The following is a 21180-nucleotide window of genomic DNA, read 5'->3' on the forward strand; positions in this document are numbered from 1 at the left end:
AGTAACTTCTAAGATGTGAAGCAAAGACTGAAAGTCTATATTGTTTTAAAGAACAAATTCCATTTTCCACTTACCTCTGTGTCTAACAGTGAATAAGCATCAAGGTTTTCAAACAAACGTTCATCATCAGCGAGGAATATTCTGAGCCAAATCAATATTTGTCAATAGTTTTCACCTTGGCAAAATGTGACAATCTTACTGTTCAGAAAGAGACATGCGCATGGTACATGCCCAGCAGACAGAGTTACTTGTTTCTGGAACCATGTTTAAACCACACTTGGAGCACCGTGAACAGTTCTGGTCTTCATATTATAAAAAGGATATATTATACAAGTAGAAGCACCGGAGAAGATACAAAAAACATTTACTTGAATAATACCAGAAATGAGAGGTTTGGGCTCTTTTCTCAAGAGAAGACTGAGGGGTGACCTGACAGATGTCTTTAAGATTATGAAAAAGTTTGATCGGGTAGATGTAGAGAAGATATTTCTATTTGTGGATGAGACTAGAACTAGTGGCAATGAACATAAGATAATCCCTAATAAATCCAATAGGGAATTTAGGAGAAACTTCTTTACCAAGAGTAGCTGGAATGTGGAACTCACTACAAGTAGTTGAGGCAACTACCATAGATACATTTAAGGGGAAGCTATTTGAGCACACGAATGGCCCATTTCTGTGCTATAAATACTATCTAATACTATGTAATCGGTTTGGTCTTTTGACATTTTGACACAGGAATGCACATCAATACAATGAAAATGGTGCTCCAAAAGGAGGAGGCAGAATATACAAAGGATTAGGTTTATTAGTTTCTTACCGTCCACTAGATATATGTTGATTATTTTGTCTTGTGAAGCTGCCAAGAATGCACCACTTGCACTCCAGTGTACAGGAGACAAATTGAAGTCACCTGTAGGTGTACATGGTCTCTTATCTGAGTCCTCACTGACAGGATCATATAAGGGGTAAAAAAAGGAGATTTCACAATTATCAAAAAATGCACTTACGGTTCTCTGTTAAATATATAAATAAATCTGCACAGCACCGATATTTATTGAGAGGTGGGCAGGAGGTGGAAGGCTGTTTTGAGAATGGGTTTCCCTCAGTCCCTGCCAAATTTAACGGTAGGGTACGGATTAAAATTTTGGTCCCGGAAGAAAGGAGAGACCGTGGGTCAGGAGCTATGGATTGAAAAGGCTGGAGGGTATATAGGAAGGGTCAGGTCAGCGAGAGATTGTGTCTGAGGGGTGGAAGTAATCTGCAATCACCAGCGTATTGTGGACAGGGGGTAAAAGCAGGTAAGCGTGATCCAGCAGGAAAGTGGAAAGGCATTTGAAAGGCACTTACCTGCTGGATCCAGAAGTTCTTGCCTCCCTCCAGCTGCCAAATTTCCCATGGTCCAGGAAACCCAGCCGGCTAGGTTGAAATTTGAAAGAGAGATTAAATCTGAGGCACGCAGCCTCATATCATAATACTTGAATAATCAATCTGCTGACTGGAAGTAGGTTGGTTGCCTGCCCCCCACCACCAGCCCCCCACCCCATCCCAGTTAAAACTGGAAGTAGACAGGTTTGAGTTGTGTTTCGGATTCTGAATATTTTTACATCCCACCTGATATAAACGCACCCATTTTGGGGTTATGATTACCACCCATGTGTCAGCTTGGCTTAGTGGTAGCACTCTTGCCTCTGAATCAAACCCCAATCCAGACTTTCAGCACATAATCCAAGCTGATACTTTAGTGCAGTACTGAGGGAATGCTGCATTGTCTCAGGTGCTATCTTTCAGATAAGACATTAAACTGGGGTCTTATCTGTTTATACAGAAAAGATTTAAAGAATAGCAGGGGAGTTCTGGCTAACAATTATCTTTCAACCAATACCATAAAAACAGACTAACTACTAATTACAAAAGCAAAAGACTGCTGATACTGGGAATCTGAAATATAACCAAAATGCTGGAAATATTCAGCAGGTCAGGCAGCATCTGTGGAGAAAGAAACAGTTATGTTTCAGATCAATGACCTTTAATCAGATCTGGATCAGATCACTAGTAAAAACAATAGGCAAATGGCACGAACACTGTCATTTTGCCCTCTGGATGCGATGTTCTAATTCCCTCTTTCCCCCTTAAAGTCTTTGATACTTTTTCCCTCACGCCTCAGCTTCTCCAACACTATTCTTTAAACCATCAGCTGCAGCTCAAGGAGTAGGATACAGATGAGGAAGTCAGGAAGGGGAGTGTAGTGCCATATCTGGAAGCTCTACTTTGGGGGAAAGTGGAAGTAGCACGAAGCAGCATCAGTATGTCCATCAAAACACAGCCGTAAAAAGTCCTAGTGCCTGGATAAACATGGATCTGCTAATGCTGAAGCATAATTTTTGATAAACCTATTGTCCATTTGTGGAGAGTTCTACAGTTTTTAGGGCATATTTTTGGAAAGTGTAGCAGCTGCCTAACTTCAACATTCCTCACACGTGCATTTGCCAAAACATTACTGAAGTATGCATCACACGATCAAAACATGTCTGTTAAAGTCACATAAACATACCAAGTTTTAAAGCAAATGGTTTGCACTAAAGCAACTGCGTTTTTTGTTAAAGTCCACAGGCGAATGGTTCCATCCAGGGCACTTGTGGCTAGCAAACCCTTTGTAACTGACCAGGAAGCATTTGTGACCTGTTATTGAAATCAAAATGGACAGATTAGAAACTTTTCACCACTAAGAACATAATTATCACCATCCATTGATTGAATAACTTTCACAAATTATACTCTGTTCCATACAAGTTTTGGCCCTTATTCTCACTTCTAAAAATGTCAGCTAATTTGAGAACGCGTACACTAACATTGCAAGTTTATTTGAAAAAAAAAGTATATTAAGCAGCAGAACCAAGCGTAAAATGAGAAAATGCTATTTGGGCCATTTATATGGTTTTATGTCCTGAATAAAGCATTACTAATGGATGTTTTGATGCAATGTAGCCAGACGAGAGCTTGCTTCTTCTAAACAATGCAATGTTCAATCTAATAATCATTAGATTCGCAACATTGTGAACTTTTACGTGCAGCATTGTGGTAGACTCCTCGTTGTTCAAGTATGTCCAAGCTGTAAACGATTTCATCATCTTCCATGGGTCTTTCATGACTGAGAAGTCCGATGCAGGATCGGCATGGATGTCCACAGAATTAGCAATTCATATTATTGTTGTTGGTACATGGGGGATCTTCTGCATCTGCGCCACCTCTGGTCTTCCTCTAGGCACGTTGGATGTTGAGAGTTAGATGTAGATGGTCCTCAAAAATGCTGAACCAGATTTCAGTGCTTGCCTCCAGTTGAGCCACTCAACTACAGTGTTTTCCCCAGAGAGGTGGCCTGTAATGCAGAAGTTTGTAAGGCTGTTTTTTAGGGTGTCCTTATACTGTTTGTACTGACCACCTTGATGTTGTTTGCCCTGAGACTGTTCCCCATAGAAGATCTGCTTGGGGATTCTGTAAACATCCATGTGGGAGACATGACCTGCCCAGCTAAGTTGAACTTTCTGGAGGGTGATCTCTATGCTGTTGAGCGCAGCAGGATGGAGGGGCTCATTGTTCGTGATTTTGTCCTGCCATCGAATTCTCATGATGGGCCTCAGGTGTCTTTGGTTCCAGAGTTTTGATGTGGCGTCGGTAGTAGACCCAATGCCATATAGCAGGGTGGGAAGGACAATGGCCTGGTAAAGTTTGATTTTAGTCTTCAGCTTAAAGCCACACTGCTTCCAGACACGATCATGGAGTCAGCTGTAGGCAGAACTTACTTTCTGGATGCATGCACAGATATCTTCATCAATAGTGGTATCCTTAGACAGCACACTACCAAGGTATGAGAATTTTTCTACAGCCTTGAGACTGGTGCCATCAATGGTTATGTCTGGTGCTTGGTAGCATGAGCCCTGGTGCTGGCTGAAAGATAACCTCAGTCTTGGAGACACTGATTTGCAGACCAATGCTTTCAGCAGCACTCGAGAATTTTGTTGCCATAGTCTGGATTTCTTCCTTCTTGTGGGCAACTAAAGCACAGTCATCTCATACAGAAGAACTCTGATTACTGCCTCTGTGACTCTGGTGAAGGGACGCAGTCTGGCGAGATTGAAGAGCTTCCCTGAACGGAACCTAACATTGATGCCTGCCAACATGTCTCCGGGGGCTTCCTTAAGCACAGCAGCAAAGATGAGATTGAAAAATTGAGGAGCCACGACAGCGCCTTGGTGTCTGCAAAGACATTGGACATCTCACCACTGGTACAAACACATCCAACCATGCCATCATGCATAAAGTGCAGGATTTTTTTTAACAAACTTGTCTGAACATCCTAGCTTGGGGAGCAAGTGCCATAGACCAGGTAAACTCACACTGTCAAAAGCTTTAGTTAGGTCTATGAACAGCATATATACATCCCTGTTGTTGCTCTCTTGTAGTTATCTTGCTACAAACACCAGATCGGCTGTCCCATGATTAACCCTAAAATTCTGGGAGGACATCATCTATGAGGCTGTCTAATAGATGATTTAATAGGACCTTTGTGAGGATCTTTCCTGCAATTGAGAGAAGACTTGCTCCTCGATAGTTGCCTCATACATTCTTGGATCCTTTCCGCTTCCAGATGTTGTGTATGTTGGCATTCATAAGGTCCTGTAGAACTTTTTTCTGATCCCAGATACTCTTGAAGACAGCTGTAATTTGTTAACAAGCTCTGTACTATTGCAGATCTCTGCTGGAATGTCTTCTGGGCCAGGAGCTTTGCCTTGTTTGGTTGATTTGATTGCCTTCGTCATCTCTTCAGTGGAAGGAGGAAAAGACAGGCTTTCTTTCTCGGGCAACTGCTCAATTTGATGAAGAGAATCTGCATCACTGTTGAGGAGCTCAGCAAAGCGCTCATGCCACCTTTCCATTTACAGCTGCCTTATCAGTGAGTATTTGATTATTTAAATGACGGTCCCATCGCCAAGCGGTGGTGGGGCCGCCACGAGGCCTCTCCGCTGCCAAGATCGGGACGGGCTCTGCTGGCGTCGAGGTCGGTTGCTGGCCTCATCCGGGGCAATCTTCATGCGCCCCCACCCCCCGCCACGGATCCCAACGTCGAGGCCCCTATAAAATTCAGCCCAATATCTCAACTAGCGCCTCTTTCACCATGACTTTGGCAGCATTTTCTTCCTTGGTAAAGACAGATGCAAAGTACTCATTTAGTAACTCAGCCAAAGCCTCTGCATTCAGCATAGATCCCGTTTTTGGTTCCTAATTGGCCCTACCCAACCTCTTACAACCATTTTACTATTTATATGTCTGTAGAAGACTTTTAGATTTCCTTTCATGTCAGTCTCTTCTCATACTCTCTTTGCCTCTCTGATTTCCTGTTTCACTTGCCCTCTGAACTTTCTGTTTCAGCCTGATTCTCACTTGTTACATCAGCCTGACATCTGTGAGACATCTTTTTCTGCTTCACTTCTCTCTCTCTCTCGTGTCATCCAAGGAGCTCTGGCTTTGGTTACCCTACCTTTCCCCCTCTTGGAAACGTACATCAACTATACCCAAACCATTTCCTCTTCAAAGGTAGCCCATTATTCCGTCACAGTTTTGTCCTGGACGTAAAATAATTTTCTCACTTACTATGATACCCTGCTCAGCTTCTCTATTTCTAACATTCAACTTTTTAATTTTACAGAGCTCTATGAACATCAGTATTAGAAATCATGTTGAAATATTTAAAATTTAGATAAAAAGGAATGATACCCGGTTCTCATGCGCTTCCAGCTTAATAGTAGGACATTTCCGGAGATCCCCTGCTAAATCTGCATAGGTTTGAGGTCTGAACTGGTTGTTTTTTTCTGATGTAGACAAGGCCTGTACAAGATGCTGTGCAGCCCACTGACGATGTCTGGAACTCAGTCTCCCTGACAGACAACATGCTGCAAGTGCATTGGCCAGTTCCAAGGGTCCTACATGTGATGATGAATAAAAATAGGAAGATGAGGAAGTATTTGGAACAGCATCTGGAAAAGAAAAGGTGAAAATTGTTTTGATATCCTTTAACAATTTTCTAAATCTCAATTTACATTTATGCATTCTTCCCTCGCTTTCCCAATATAGCCACTAGCATCCAAGTGGCGTTATTCTGTCAGTAGATCAGTGTGCTCTGCACCCTAAGGTACCTATCTTTATGACAGCTACTTTGATTTGTTGAACCAAACACGAAGCAAAAGTGAGATTCAGTCAAACAAGTTGGCAGAAATAGTATAATAAAAGCAAAATACTGCAGATGCTGGAAATCTGAAATAAAAACAAGAAATGCTGGAAATACTCAGCAGGTCTGGCAGCATCTGTGGAGAGAGAAGCAGAGTTAACGTTTCAGGTCAGTGACCCTTATGGCAGAAATAGTATACTGGCTAGTGATCGTTCAAATTTCATTTCGAGGTGATCAAGAAGTTACTTCAGAAGTTACTAATCTTACAATTGTGTTTAACCTATTGATGAACACTTTAAATGCTCTTCATTCTTTCTTCAAACTGATCCTAGTCATGCAGGCACCTTTGAAAAGCAAAATTTAGCGATATAGGTACTCTCCATATGTTAAAGCTTCTATTTCCTATGTATTTAGCATTAACCAACACATTTGACTAAGCATGGAGGCTTCCAAAGCCATACTAAGCAGCATGGTTCATAACTAGCAAAATCTGACCATATAGTGTTATCTGAAATAAATGTATTTGTATGGTATCCCATAATCAACTGCTTACTTGACTAATGAAATGTGTTAAATACCCTCTCTGTTCTTTTATAAAGTCTGTCATATTTATTTTCTAATATTGTTAAATGTTAAAAATACAATTCAGTATAATTTTAACATTTTGCTGTCAAATATTGTGTGCATTTAATGTCCTGCAACCTCTTCACTGGTACAAACATACACACGGAGCACACAGAGAATGGACCTGCGTGAGAAGGGCAGCGGCGGCAGGAGATAAAAACCAGCGGCAGATAAGGAGGCCCAGCACATGGAGAGCGGACCTGCATAAGAAGGCAGTGGCGGCGGGAGATTAAAAGCTGGTGGCAGAGAACCCCTTCTACCTGTTTCTACCTGCCAGAGCCGAAGTGTGACATCACAAGAAAATAGATAGGTGATTGGTGGGTGTCTCTTCCATGTCTCTTCTGATTGGCCAAGTGGTTTAAATCAAGAGACGTTAATACAGCTGAACAGTACAGTTAAGAAATTAACTTTTAAAATATTTCACATCCAATTAATTAATTAAATAGAATAGAGATGGCTGGGCAGGCGATGTGTTGCAGCTGTAGTATGTGGGAGCTGGTGGACGCCGGTGTGATCCACGGTGACCACATCTGCAGCAAGTGTGGGCTGCTTGAGGACCTTCGGCTCAGAGCTGATGAGCTCGAGTCTGAGCTGCGGACACTGTAACACACCAGGGAGGGGGAGAGTTACCTGGACACTGTGTTTCAGGAGACAGTTACACCCCTTAGATTAATTACATCAAATTTGGATCGTGCTCAGGGACAGGAAGGTGTGACTGCGAGTGAGGCATGTATGGGGATCTAGAATTTAGCTTTGGAGGAGCCTCAGCCAATCCCCTTATCCAATAGTTACGAGTTTCTTGCTCCCAGTGTGGATGAGGGCACAAACTTCAGGGAGGATGAGCGAACTGACCGCAGCACCGCGGTTCAGAGCGCCATTCAAGTGGGTGTAGAAAAGAGAAATGTAGTAGTAATAGGGGATAGCATAGTTAGGGAAATAGATACTGTTCTCTGCAGCAAAGATAGAGTGTCCCAAAGGCTGTGTTGCCTACCTGGTGCCAAGGTTAAGAACATATCTTCTGGGCTGGAGAGGAATTTGGAGTGGGAGGGGAAGGATCCAGTTTCTTGGTCCACGTAGGTACCAACGACATAGGTAGGACGAGGAAAGAGGTTCTGCTGAGGGACTATGAGCAGCTCGGGGCTAAATTAAAAGGCAGAACCACAAAGGTAATGATCTCCGAATTACCGCCTGAGCCACATGCAAATTAGCATAGGGTAAAATAAGATGAGAGAGGTAAACGTGTGGCTCAAAGATTGGTGTGGGAGAAATGGGCTCCGATTCATGGGGCACTGGCAGCAGTACTGAGGAAGGAGAGAGCTGTTCCGTTGGATCAGGCTTCATTTGAACCATGCTGGGATCAGTGTCCTGGCGAATCGTATAACTAGGGTTGTAGATAGGACTTTAAACTAATTAGTGGGGGGGGGGGGGGGGGCGGGGGTTCCATTGAAGGGAAGTTTAAAAAATCAAAAAGAAATGAGAGAGTAGAGGTACAGGGTAGTGAAGAGGCTAATGGTAATTTAAGTGAGAAAGGAAGGGGCAGAAAATATAAACAGAACAGTGCAGCAGAAATTAGAACCAGAATGAGTAATAATGGTAAAAAGTCAAAGCTTAAGGCTCTTTATCTGAATGCACGCAACATTTGTAACAAGATAGGTGAGTTGACCACACAAATTGAAATAAATAAATATGACTTGATAGCTATTACAGAGACGTGCTGCAGGGTGACCAAGACTGGGAACATCTATATTTAAGGGTATTTGATGCTCTGGAAAAATAGGCAAAAATGAAAAGGAGGTGGAGCAGCTTTGTTAATAAAGGAAGGTATCAGTGCAGTGGTGAGTAGTGATATAGGTGCAATAGATCGTGATGTGGAATCAGTTTGGATGGAAATAAGGAATAGCAAGAGAAAGAAGTCACAGGTGGGAGTCGTCTACAGGCCTCCGAAGAGTTGCCTCACTGTAGGACACACTGCCTGAAGAGGTGGTAGAGGCAGGAACCCTCACAACATTTAAGAAGTATTTAGATGAGCACTTGAAACACCATAGCATACAAGGCTATGGGCCAAGTGCTGGAAAATGGGATTAGAATAGTTAGGTGCTTGATGGTCAGCACGGACACGATGGGCCGAAGGGCCTGTTTCTGTGCTGTATAACTCTATGGCTCTAATACATTGCAGAACCTCCCCAGGAACAGGCTATTTTAGATCTAGTTTTATGTAATGAGGTAGGATTAATAAGAGATATCGTAGTTAAGAATCCTCTAGGGGGATAGCGATCACTACATGGTAGAATTTCAAATTCAGTTTGAGGACAAGCAACAAGGGTCTCAAACCAGAGTCCTTAACTTAAACAAGGGCAATTACAGAGTTATGAAGAAAGAGTTGTCTAAAGCGGGCTGGGAAAATAGACCAAGGGGAAGGTTAGTGGATGAGCAGTGGCAGATATTTAAGCAGATATTTCAGAATGCTCAGCAAAAATTTATCCCGGTCAAAAAGAAGGACTCGATGAGAAGGATGAACCACCCATGGTTAACAAAGGTGGTCAAGGAGAGCATCCAATCAAAAACTAAGGCATACAAAGCGGCAAAAACTAGTGGTAGGCCAGAGGATTGGGATTATTTTTTTTTAGGAACCAGGAGCGAATGACGAAAAAGTTAATAAAGAGGGAGAAAATTGATTCTGAAAGTAAATTGGCAAGAAATATGAAAACAAACAGCAAGAGCTTCTATGGGTATATAAAAAGAATGAGAGTAGCTAAAGTGAGCGTGGGACCCTTGGAGGATGCAACTGGAGAATTGATATCGGGGAACAGGGAAATGGCAGATAATTTAAACCAATATTTTGCATCGGTCTTCACGGTCGAAGACACTATAAACACATCCCACAGATATCAGATAAGCAAGGAGCTAATGGGAGGGAAGATCTTGTAACATGAAGGACAAAGTATTTGACAAACTAATGGGACTAAAGGCAGACAAGTCGCCAGGACCTGATGGCCTGCATCCAAGGGTTTTAAAGGAAGCAGCTGCAGAGATAGTGGAGGCATTGGTCGAAATATTCCAGAATTCACTGGATTCTGGGAGGGTCCCAGCAGATTGGAAAACCGCTAATGTGATGCCCCTGTTCAAGAAGGGAGGGAGACAAAAAGCAGGAAACTATAGGCCAATCAGTCGAACATTGGTCGTTGGGAAAATGCTAGAGTCCATTATTAAGGAAGAAAAAGCAGGACATTTAGAAAAGCTTAACGCAATCAGAGTAAACATGGTTTTGTGAAAGGGAAATCATGTTTGACAAATTTGCTAGAGTTCTTTGAGGATATAACAAGTTGATAAAGGGGAACCAATAGATTTCCAGAAGGCATTCGATAAGGTGCCACATAAAAGATTATTGCACAAGATAGGAGCTCATGGTATTGGGGGCAATGTATTAGCATAGACTGAGGATTGGTTAACTCACAGAAGACAGAGGGTCGGGATTAATGGATCTTTTTCAGCTTGGAAAGACGTAACTAGTGGAGTGCCACAACGATCAGTCTTAGGGCCTCAATTATTTACTATCTATATAATGACTTGGAGAAGGGGGCAGAGTGTAATATATACAAAAATAAGTGGGAGGGCATGTTGTGATGAGGACATAAGGAATCTGCAAGGGGATATAGATAGGTTGAGTGAGTGGGCAAAAACTTGGCAGATGGAGTTTAATGTAGGAAAGTGTAAGGTCATGCACTTTGGTAGGAAGATTCAAAAGGCAGACTATTATTTAAATGGACAGAGACTCCAAAAAAGTGTAGCACAGAGGGGTCTGGGTGTTCTTGTGCATGAAACACAAAAGCTAGCATGGAGCTGCAGCAAGTAATTAAGGCGGCAAATGGAATTTTGGCCTTTATTGCTAGGGGATTGGAGTTTAAAAATAGGGAAGTCTTGTTACCGCTGTACAGGGTGTTGGTGAGGCCACACCTAGAGTACTGTGTATAGTTTTGGTCCCTGTATTTAATAAAACATATACTGGCATTGGAGACAGTTCAAAAGAGATTCACTAGGCTGATTCTTGGGATGAGATGAAGGGGTCGACTTATCAAGAACGGCTAAACAGGTTAGCCCTTTATTCATAGAGTTTAGAAGAATGAGGGGTGATCTTATTGAAACGTACAAAATTCTGAGGGGGCTTGACAGGGTAGATGTTGAAAAGATGTTTCCACTAGTGGGGGAATCTCGAACTAGGGGATGCGAAGGAATTTCTTCTCTCCAAGGGTAGTGAATGTCTGGAATTCTCTACTCCAGAGAGTTGTGGAGACTAGATCACTGAAAGCACTTAAAGAGGAGGTAGATAGATTTTTGAAATATCGGGGAGTTGAGGGCTATGAGGAGCTGGCACGAAAGAGGAGTTGAGGTCTGGGGCAGATGAGCCACAATCTTATTGAATGGTGGGGCAGGCTTGAGGGACCAAATGGCCTACTCCTGCTCCTATTTCTTATGTTCTTACACTTAGGTAGGAACAAAAGCTAATTTGGAAATCATTAACCTGTAAAACATAGATTCGATCATTTGGACAGCACATCAATTTACAGCACCTGGCCTAATACTGTTAGGCTGCTTAATGTATGAGTAAAACACAGATTAAAGCTTCTTCACAAATCAGAAAACTAGCCTTGTCATTTGAATTTTGCTACCTTTGGGTTCTGCTTCCTCTTTGGCACGGCTGGAGTGATGCCGGAAACCTTTTTCTGTGAGCAGCTCTACCAAGGCTTGAGTTACCAGAAAGTTGGAAGAGCCAGAAAGTTTGTTGTCTTTTACTGGTCTATGGACAAGGTGAAGCACCCTGCTCTTCTGCTGCACATCACGGATTGTGCCTATATGTAGCCCTGTTGAAGCAGCAATCAAATCCTTGGGAAGGAATAACATGGAGCGATTTAAATTCATATCACTACTAAACTCTTCATCTGGATCGAATATTGTTATTCACATAGATGTCTATTTAGATATGCTATTTATTACTATATTCAAGCCTCTAACATAATTATTCAGAAATATTATACTTGTTATTACTTTGGACAAAGTATATCAATAGATCAGCAATACCAGCTAGCTACAGAGCCCAATTGCAAATATAGCATGTTACGAATGCCTTTAATTGCATATGGTGTACAAGGTGATAAAAATAAGATTTTGCAAATTGTAAGACTCCATTAAACTGAAAAAAATTTTTTTTAAGAAAATACACCAGATCTCTTCATAAAGCAAAAAGCAAAATCCTGCTGATGCTGGAAATCTGAAATAAAATAGAAAATGCTATAAACACCCAGCAACATCTGTGGAGGGAGAAAGGTAGGGTTAACATTTCAAATCAATGACTTTCCATCAGAACTGTGGAAGTTATCGACTTGAAACTAGGTGCTGCTTATCTGAATGTTTTCTGTATTTCTATCTTTATTACAGATTATTTTCTTCCTCACCTTACCTGAGTACAGACATCAACCAATGCCCTGTAAGCAGTAGAACTGTTTGCCACTAGACAGCCAATGGCTGAACTCATATAAGTCAAGGAGGAGCTTGTATTCCATGATGTTCCTTTTGAAGGTCGAAACTGATTATTTGAATATAGATGTTCAGTTCCATTATTTGCCAGTTGAGCCCTTCCTGCAGCTGCAAGACACATTAATCGAACCAAGATACGGATGTCAGTTAATCCAAGAGCTTCCAGGCCACTTGTCTGACTGCACACGGAACCACTGTAATTGCAGAATTTGAAAGAGAAAAAGGCAAATATTAACACATTGTTACAGCAATATTTTGTTCCCATATTTCAAAATAATCTAAAGCACTTTTTTAATGTAAGTAGCAAAGGAAAAATATGCCAGAACCAAACTAAAAACTTACATTTTCCTGCATGTTTAGATTTGGTTGGTTTCTGTTTTTTTCCCCAAACTCATGTTTCTTTAATAGCTGTTTTTGTTAATGGTCACATTCACCACAGACGTTCCAATAAAAATTTAGAATTCGTACATGCATGGAACCTTTGTGTAAAATGTGTCACAAACATCTCAACAAGAGGGAACCTAACCACCTCCCCTTACCATTCAATGGCATTATCATCACCGAGTTCCCCACCACCAACACCCTGGTGGATAGGGTTGGGAGCGGGGGCGGTCGGTGAATGGATAAAGGTTACCATCGACCAGAAACTCAAATTAGACCAGCTGCATAAATACCGTGACTACCAGAGATGGTCAGAGGCTGGGTGTTCTGCAGTGTGATTCACCTCCTGACTCCTCCAAAGCCTCTCCACTACCTCCCTACAAGGCCTAAGTCAGGAGTGTGATGGAATACTCTCCACTTAATGGATGGATGCAGCTGCAAAGCAAAGCTTATTGATTACAGAGATAGGCTAATAAAATGCTTATTGTTTTCATTCTTTGGAGAAACTACTTAATTGCCTGGCTCATTGTCATTTTAACCTTTCATCTCTGTGCTTGTGTAAAAGGGTGAATGAATACACCAACATAAACATCTAACATTTAAACATAACTTTTACAAATAATTTTTGTGGAAAAAATGTCAAATATCCTAAAATGCAACAAGAACTCTAAATTGTCAACAATTATCAGCATCCAAGTTGCGAGACTATACAGGTTGAGATTGGTATTAAAGCATCTGTCTTCACGAAAGAAGAGGGTGCTGCCAGTCACAGTAAAGGATCAGGCGGTAGAGAGATTGGACAGGATAAAAATAAAGACAAGGTACTTAAAAAATTGGCAAAGCTCAAAGTAGAAAAGTCACCCACTTTCGATGGGATGCATCCTTGGTTGCTGAGTGAAGTAAGGGTGCAAACTGCGGAGGCTCTGGCCACAATCTTCCAATCCTCCTTAGATTATGGGAATGGTGCTGAAGGATTGCAAATGTTACAACCCTGTACAAAAAGGGACAGGGATAAAACCAGCAACTACAGGCCAGTCAGCCTGACGTCAGGATGGGGTAACATTTGAGATAATAATCTGGCAGAAAATTAATTGGCATTTGAAAAAAATATGCATTAATAAATGAAAGCCATCATGAATTTGTTAAAAAGAAATTGTGTTTGACGAACTTGATTAAATTCTTCAATGAAATAACGGTGAGGTTGGATAAGGGTGGTGTAAGTAATGTGCTTTCAAAAGACATTTGACGAAGTACCACATAACAATTTGTTTACAAAATTGAATCTTATGGGATTAAAGGAGCAGTGGCTGTACGGATACATAACTGTCTAAGGGACAGAAAGCAGAGTAACTGAGAGTTATTGTTTTTCAGATTGGAGGGGAATACACAGTGGTGTCTCCCCAAGAGTTGGTGGAGGGGCCAGTGCACATTTTGACTTGCCTATTACTGACCTGGTCTCAGGCATACAGGGCATAATTTCTAAGTATGCAGGTGACACAAAACTTGGAAATGTAATAAAGTGAGAGGGGGGGGGGATACTAACAGACTCCAGGAAAGCAGAGGTACTAGTGAAATGGTAGACAGATGGCAGATTAAATTTCAGAGGGTATTTAAGAGTCAACCACATTGCTGTGGGTCTGGAGTCACATGTAGGCAGACTAGGTAAGGACGGAAGATTTCCTTCCCTAAAAGACATTAGTGAACCACATGGGCACCAGTATGGGGTAGGCGGTGGCATAGTGATATTATCACTGGACGAGTAACCCAGAGATCCAGGGTATTTCTCTGGGGACATGGGTTCGAATCCCACCACAGCAGAAGGTGGAATTTGAATTTAATTAATAAAAAAAAAAATCTGGAATTAAGCTAGTCCAATGATGGCCATGAAACCATTGTCGATTGTTGTAAAAACCCATCTGGTTCACTAATGTCCTTTAGGGAAGGAAATCTGCTGTCCTTACCTGGTCTGGCTTACATGTGACTCCAAACCCACAGCAATGTGGTTAACTCTTCCATGCCCTCTGAAATGGCCTAGCAAGCCACTCAGTTGGAACTAACCGCTACGAAATCAATAAAAAGGAATGAAACCGGACAGACCACCCAGCATTGACCTAGGCACTGGAAACGACAACGGAAAACCCAGCCCTGTCGACCCTGCAAAGTCCTCCTTACTAACATCTGGGGGCTTGTGCCAAAGTTGGGAGAGCTGTCCCACAGACTAGTCAAGCAACAGCCTGACATAGTCATACTCACGGAATCATACCTGACAGACAATGTCCCAAACACTGCTATCACCATCACCGGGTATGTCCTGCCCCACCGGCAGGACAGACCCACCAGAGGTGATGGCACAGTGGTATACAGCAGGAAGGGAGTTGCCCTGGGAGTCCTCAACATCGACTCCAGACCCCATGAAGTCTTATGTCATCAGGTCAAACATGGGCAAGGTAACCTCCTACTGATTACCACCTACCGCCCTCCCTCAGCTGATGACTCAGTACTCCACCATGTTGAACTTGGAGGAGGAACTGAGGGTGACAAGGGCACAAAATGTACTCTGTGTGGGGGACTTCAATGTCCATCACCAAGAGTGGCTCGGTAGCACCACTACTGACCGAGCTGGCCGAGTCCTAAAGGACATAGCTGCTAGACTGGGTCTGCGGCAGGTGGTGGGGGAACCAACAAGAGGGAAAAACATACTTGACCTCGTCCTCACAAATCTGCCTGCTGCAGATGTTTCTGTCCATGACTGTATTGGTAGGAGTGACCACCGCACAGTCCTTGTGAAGACGAAGTCCCGCCTTCACATTGAGGATACCGTCCATCGTGTTGTGTGGCAGTATCACCGTGCTAAATGGGATAGATTTTGAACAGATCTAGCAATGCAAAACTGGGCATCCATGAGGCGCTGGGGGCCATCAGCAGCAGCAGAATTGTACTCAACCACAATCTGTAACCTCACGGCCCGGCATATCCCCCACTCTACCATTACCATCAAGCCAGGAGACCAACCCTGGTTCAATGAAGAGTGCAGGAGGGCATGCCAGGAGAAGCACCAGGCATACCTCAAAATGAGGTGTCAACCTGGTGAAGCTACAACACAGGACTATCTGCGTGCCAAACCGCATAAGCAGCATGTGATAGACAGAGCTAAGCAATCCCATAACCAACGCATCAGATCTAAGCTCTGCAGTCCTGCCACATCCAGCCGTGAATGGTGGTGGACAATTAAACAACTAACTGGAGGAGGTGGCTCCACAAATATCCCCATCCTCAATGATGGGGGAGCCCAGCACATCAGTGCCAAAGATAAGGCTGAAGCATTTGCAATAAACTTCAGCCAGAAGTGCCGAATTGATGATCCATCTCGGCCCCCTCCTGAAGTCCCCAGCATCACAGATGCCAGACTTCAGCCAACTCGATTCACTCTGCGTGATATCAAGAAACGACTGAAGGTACTGGATACTGCAAAAGCTATGGGCCCTGACAATATTCCGGCAATAGTACTGAAGACCTGTGCTCCAGAACTTGCCGTGCCCCGAGCCAAACTGTTCCAGTACAGCTACAACACTGGCATCTACCTGGCAATGTGGAAAATTGCCCAGGTATGTCCTGTACACAAAAAGCAGGACAAGTCCAACCCAGCCAATTACCGCCCCATCAGTCTATTCTCAATCATCAGTAAAGTGATGGAAGGTGTCATCAACAGTGCCATCAAGCAGCACTTGCTGAGCAATAACCTGCTCAGTGATGATCAGTTTGGGTTCCGCCAGGGCCACTCAGCTCCTGCCCTCATTACAGCCTTGGTTCAAACATGGGCAAAAGAGCTGAACTCCAGAGGTGAGGTGAGAGTGACTGCCCTTGACATCAAGGCAGCATTTGACCGAGTATGGCATCAAGGAGCCCGAGCAAAACTGAGGTCAATGGGAATCAGGGGGAAAACCCTCCGCTGGCTGGAGTCATACCTAGCGCAAAGGAAGATGGTTGTGGTTGTTGGATGTCAACCATCTGAGCTCCAGGACATCACTGCAAGAGTTCCTCAGGGTAGTGTCCTAGGCCCAACCATCTTCAGCTGCTTCATCAATGACCCTCCTTCAATCATAAGGTCAAAAGTGGGGATGTTCGCTGATGATTGCACAATGTTCAGCACCATTTGTGACTCCTCAGATACTGAAGCAGTCCGTGTAGAAATGCAGCAAGACCTGGACAATATCCAGGCTTGGGCTGATAAGTGGCAAGTAACATTCGCGCCACACAAGTGCCAGGCTATGACCATCTCCAAATTGAGAGAATCTAACCATCTCCCCATGACATTCAACAGCATTACCACCATTGCATCCCCCACTATCAACATCCTAGGGGTTACCATTGACCAGAAACTGAACTGGAGTAGCCATATAAATACCGTGGCTACAAGAGTAGGTCAGAGGCTAGGAATCCTGAGGTGAGTAACTCACCTCCCGACTCCCCAAAGCCTGTCCACCATCTACAAGGCACAAGTCAGGAGTGTGATGGAATACTCTCCACTTGCCTGGATGGGTGCAGCTCCAACAACACTCAAGAAGCTCGACACCATCCAGGACAAAGCAGCCCACTTGATTGGCACACCATCCACAAACATTCACTCCCTCCACCACCGACGCACAATGACAGCAGTGTGTACCATCTACAAGATGCACTGCAGCAATGCACCAAGGCTCCTTAGACAGCACCTTCCAAACCCGCGACCTCTACCAACTAGAAGGACAAGGGCAGAAAATACATGGGAACACCACCACCTGCAAGTTCCCCTTCAAGTCACACATCATCCTGACTTGGAACTATATCGCCATTCCTTCACTGTCGCTGGGTCAAAATCCTGGAATTCGCTTCCTAACAGCACTGTGGGTATACCTACCCCAAATGGACTGCAGCGGTTCAAGAAGGCAGCTCACCACCACATTCTCAAGGGCAATTAGGGATGGGCAATAAATGCTGGCCTGGCCAGCGTCGTCCACATCCCATGAATGAATCAAAAAAAAGTAACCAGCTTTTAATTCCAGATTTATTAAATGAATTCAAATTTCACCATCTGCTGCGGTGGGATACAAACTCATGTCCCCAGAGCATTAGCTTGGGTCTCTGGATTAGTTCAGTGACATTACCACTGCGCCACCGCCTCCCAAATCCGTGACCTCTTCAACCTAGGACAAGGGCACCAGATGCATGGGACCACCACCAACTGCAAGTACCCCTCCAAGCCACACACCATTCTGACTTGGAAGTATATCGCCACTCCTTTGCTGTCACTGGATCAAAATTCCTGGAACTCTCTCCCCAACAGCACTGTGGGTGTACCCGCACCAGATGGACTGCAGCAATCAAGAAGGCAGCTCACCATCACCTGCTCAAGGGCAATTAGGCATTATGGCATCACCACCATTGAATCCCCCAGTATCAACTTCCTCGGGGCTACCATTGACCAGAAACTGAACTGCAGCAGCCATATAAATACTGTGGCTACAAGAGCAGGTCAGAGGCTCGGAATCCTGTGGTGAGTAACTCACCTCCCGACTCCCCAAAGCCTGTCCACCATCTACAAGGCACAAGTCAGGAGTGTGATGGAATACTCTCCACTTGCCTGGATCGGTGCAGCTCCAACAACACTCAAGAAGCTCGACACCATCCAGGACAAAGCAGCCCGCTTGATCAGCACCCCATCCACAAACATTCACTCCCTCCACTACCGATGCACAGTGGCAGCAGTGTGTACCAACTACAAGATGCCCTGCAGCAACGCACCAAGGGTCCTTTGACAGCACCTTCCGAACCTGCGACCTCTACCAACTCGAAGGACAAGGGCAGCAGATGCATGGGTACACCACCAACAGCAAGTTCCCCTTCAAGTCACACACCATCCTGACTTGGAACTATATCGCCATTCCTTCACTGTGGCTGGGTCAAAATCCTGGAACTCCCTTCCTAACAGCACTGTGGGTGCCCCTACCCCATATGGACTGAAGCAGTTCAACAAGGCAGCTCACCACCACCTTCTCAAGGGCAATTAGGGATGGGCAATAAATGCCAGCCTAGCCAGCAACATCCACATCCCATGAATGAATAATAAAAAAAAAAATGAGGGATGGGCAACTTTAGCTCACCTTGCCAGTGACGCCCACAACTCATGAAACGAATTTAAAAAAAAGTTTGGATTTTTTAAACCTTTTACATAATATTAAAGCAACTGCCAATGGGTTTGAGAAAACAACTAGAGTGTGGCAGTCTGGGGGCAGAAAAAGGGATTGAACAGAACATTTTGATGAGGTAATTGAACACATGACAATTATCAATGGAATGAGCATTTATTCCACACAATAAATAAGCCAATTCTAATCAGTGACATTCACGCATGCTGCCTACACTTGCTGCTTTACAGTGTAATGTTTATAGATTGATTTATTGTTTTTTTTAATCCATTCTTGGGATGTGAGTGTCGCCGATAAGGCCAGCATTTATTGCCCATCCCCAATTGCCCTTGAGAAGGAGATGGTGAGGTGAGCTGCCTTCTTGAACCACTGCAGTCCATGTGGTGTAGGTATAGTAATTTTTTTGACTTGACAAAGGCCTTCGACTTTGTAAATCGTGAGGCACTTCGAAGATTCTGTTGGAGCATGGATGTCCTCCAAAGTTCGTCATCATCCTTCGACTGCTTCGTGATATGTGAGTGGTGATCCTTAGCAATGGATCCATTACAGACCTCTTTGAGGTTAAGACAGCAGTCAAACAAGATTGTCATCACCCCATCTCTTTTTTCAATCTTCCTAGCTGCCATGTTCCATCTGACTAGAGATAAGCTCCCTGAAGTGCAGCTTATTTATCGAATGGACAGTAAACTTAAAACTCAGACAACTCCACTCAAAAACGAAGACCACCCCGATTTCAGTCATTGAGCTTCAATACGCCGATGACGCTGCAGTAAGTGCTGTGTAGGAAACGGATCTTCAGAGAATCATCGACATACTGACTGAGGCATAAGAGAAGCTGGGATTTACATTCTACATTCAGAACACCGAAGTCTTCCATCAGCAAGTTCTAAATGCGTACGCCCCAGCCCCATTGATTAGGATTCATGATGAGTGCCTGGAAAATGTGGAGCATTTCCAGTAATTTGGAAGTTATCTTTTACAGAAGGCTGACATTGACAAAGAAATCCAGCATCACCTGAAATCTGCTGTTGCAGCCTTTGGCCAACTGAGGAAACCAGTGCTTGAAAATTGCAACATCAAAACTGAAACTAAGCTCATGGTCTACCATGCGGTCGCGTTCCCTACTTTACAGTATGGGGCTGAAACATGGACAACTTACAGGAGACACCTCAAAGCACTGGAGTCATATCATTAATGCTGTCTGTGGTAGATCCTACACATCAAGTGGGAGGACAGGCACACCAACATCAGTGTCTTCTCACAAGCAGGCATCACAAGTATCAAGGCTATGATTATCCACAGTCAGCTTTGTTGGGTTGGTCATGTAGTTCGGATGTCAGATACCAGGTGCTCAAAGCAGGTTGTCTTCTCCTCGCTCAATCAGGGCAGACACGCCAGAGGAGGACAGAAGAAGTGCTTCAAGGATGTGCTGAAAGCCAACATGAAGAAATGCAACATTGACATCAACTCCTAGGAGACCATTGCTCTGGACTGAACCAGATGGAGGCAGAGTCTGTGGGAAGGATCCCAGCTTTTTCAGACTCAACGATGACAAAATGAAGAGGAAAAGTGAAGCTGGTGAAAAGAACAAGCCATGACCTGAACTAATAATGTGTGACCAGACACCCCACAGGACAACATATGCCCTAAAGTCCATAGACCCCGAATCGGCCTCATCAGCCACCTTTGGACGCATGGAAGACAATCACCCTCACCTGCAAGGGATAGCCAATAAATAAAATATACATCCACAGTACTGTTAGCGAGCGAGTTCCAGGTTTTTGACCAGAAAGTGACGGTGAAAGAATGGCAATATAGTTCCAAGCCAGGATGGCGTGTGGCTTGGAGTGGAACTTGCAGGTGGTGGTGCTCCCATGCATCTGCTGTCCTTGTCGGTGGTAGAGGTCGCAGGTTTGAAAGGTGCTGTCGAAGCAATCCTGGCAAATTGCTGCAGTGCATCTTGTAGCTGCGTCTTGTACGTCACTGGTGAAAGGGGTGAATGTTGAAGGTGGTGGATGGGATGCTGATCAACGGGGCTGCTTAAATCTTGGATGGCGTAGAGCTTGAGTGTTGTTGGAGGTGCACTCATCCAGGCAAGTGGAGAGTATTCCATCACAATCCTGATTTGTGCCTTGTAGTAGCAGGACAGGCTTTGGGGAGTCAGGAGGCGAGTTACTCACTACAGAATTCCCAGCCCCTGACCCCCAAACTATTTTTATGGCTGGCCCAGTG

The 21180-nt window shown here is 43.9% G+C and overlaps 1 protein-coding gene across 7 annotated transcripts in view; it reads right to left on the bottom strand.

The window, feature by feature from the left end:
- The window catches only part of LOC137370144 (probable E3 ubiquitin-protein ligase HERC1), a 480710-nt gene that overhangs the window by 165477 nt on the left and 294053 nt on the right, over positions 1 to 21180 (bottom strand). For 5 of the 7 annotated variants that reach the window (XM_068032400.1, XM_068032409.1, XM_068032373.1 and 2 more), the window contains 6 exons: positions 12306 to 12576; positions 11518 to 11731; positions 5776 to 6035; positions 2555 to 2682; positions 1351 to 1419; positions 821 to 948 (listed from right to left, as the gene is read on the bottom strand). In XM_068032400.1, the coding sequence (XP_067888501.1) occupies positions 821 to 948; positions 1351 to 1419; positions 2555 to 2682; positions 5776 to 6035; positions 11518 to 11731; positions 12306 to 12576 (1070 nt within the window). The remainder of the gene's footprint in view (positions 1 to 820; positions 949 to 1350; positions 1420 to 2554; positions 2683 to 5775; positions 6036 to 11517; positions 11732 to 12305; positions 12577 to 21180) is intronic. The other 2 variants (XM_068032381.1, XM_068032390.1) reach the window with 2 other exon arrangements.

Source organism: Heterodontus francisci, chromosome 1 (assembly GCF_036365525.1).
Source record: "Heterodontus francisci isolate sHetFra1 chromosome 1, sHetFra1.hap1, whole genome shotgun sequence".
Classification (NCBI taxonomy): Eukaryota; Metazoa; Chordata; class Chondrichthyes; order Heterodontiformes; family Heterodontidae; genus Heterodontus; species Heterodontus francisci.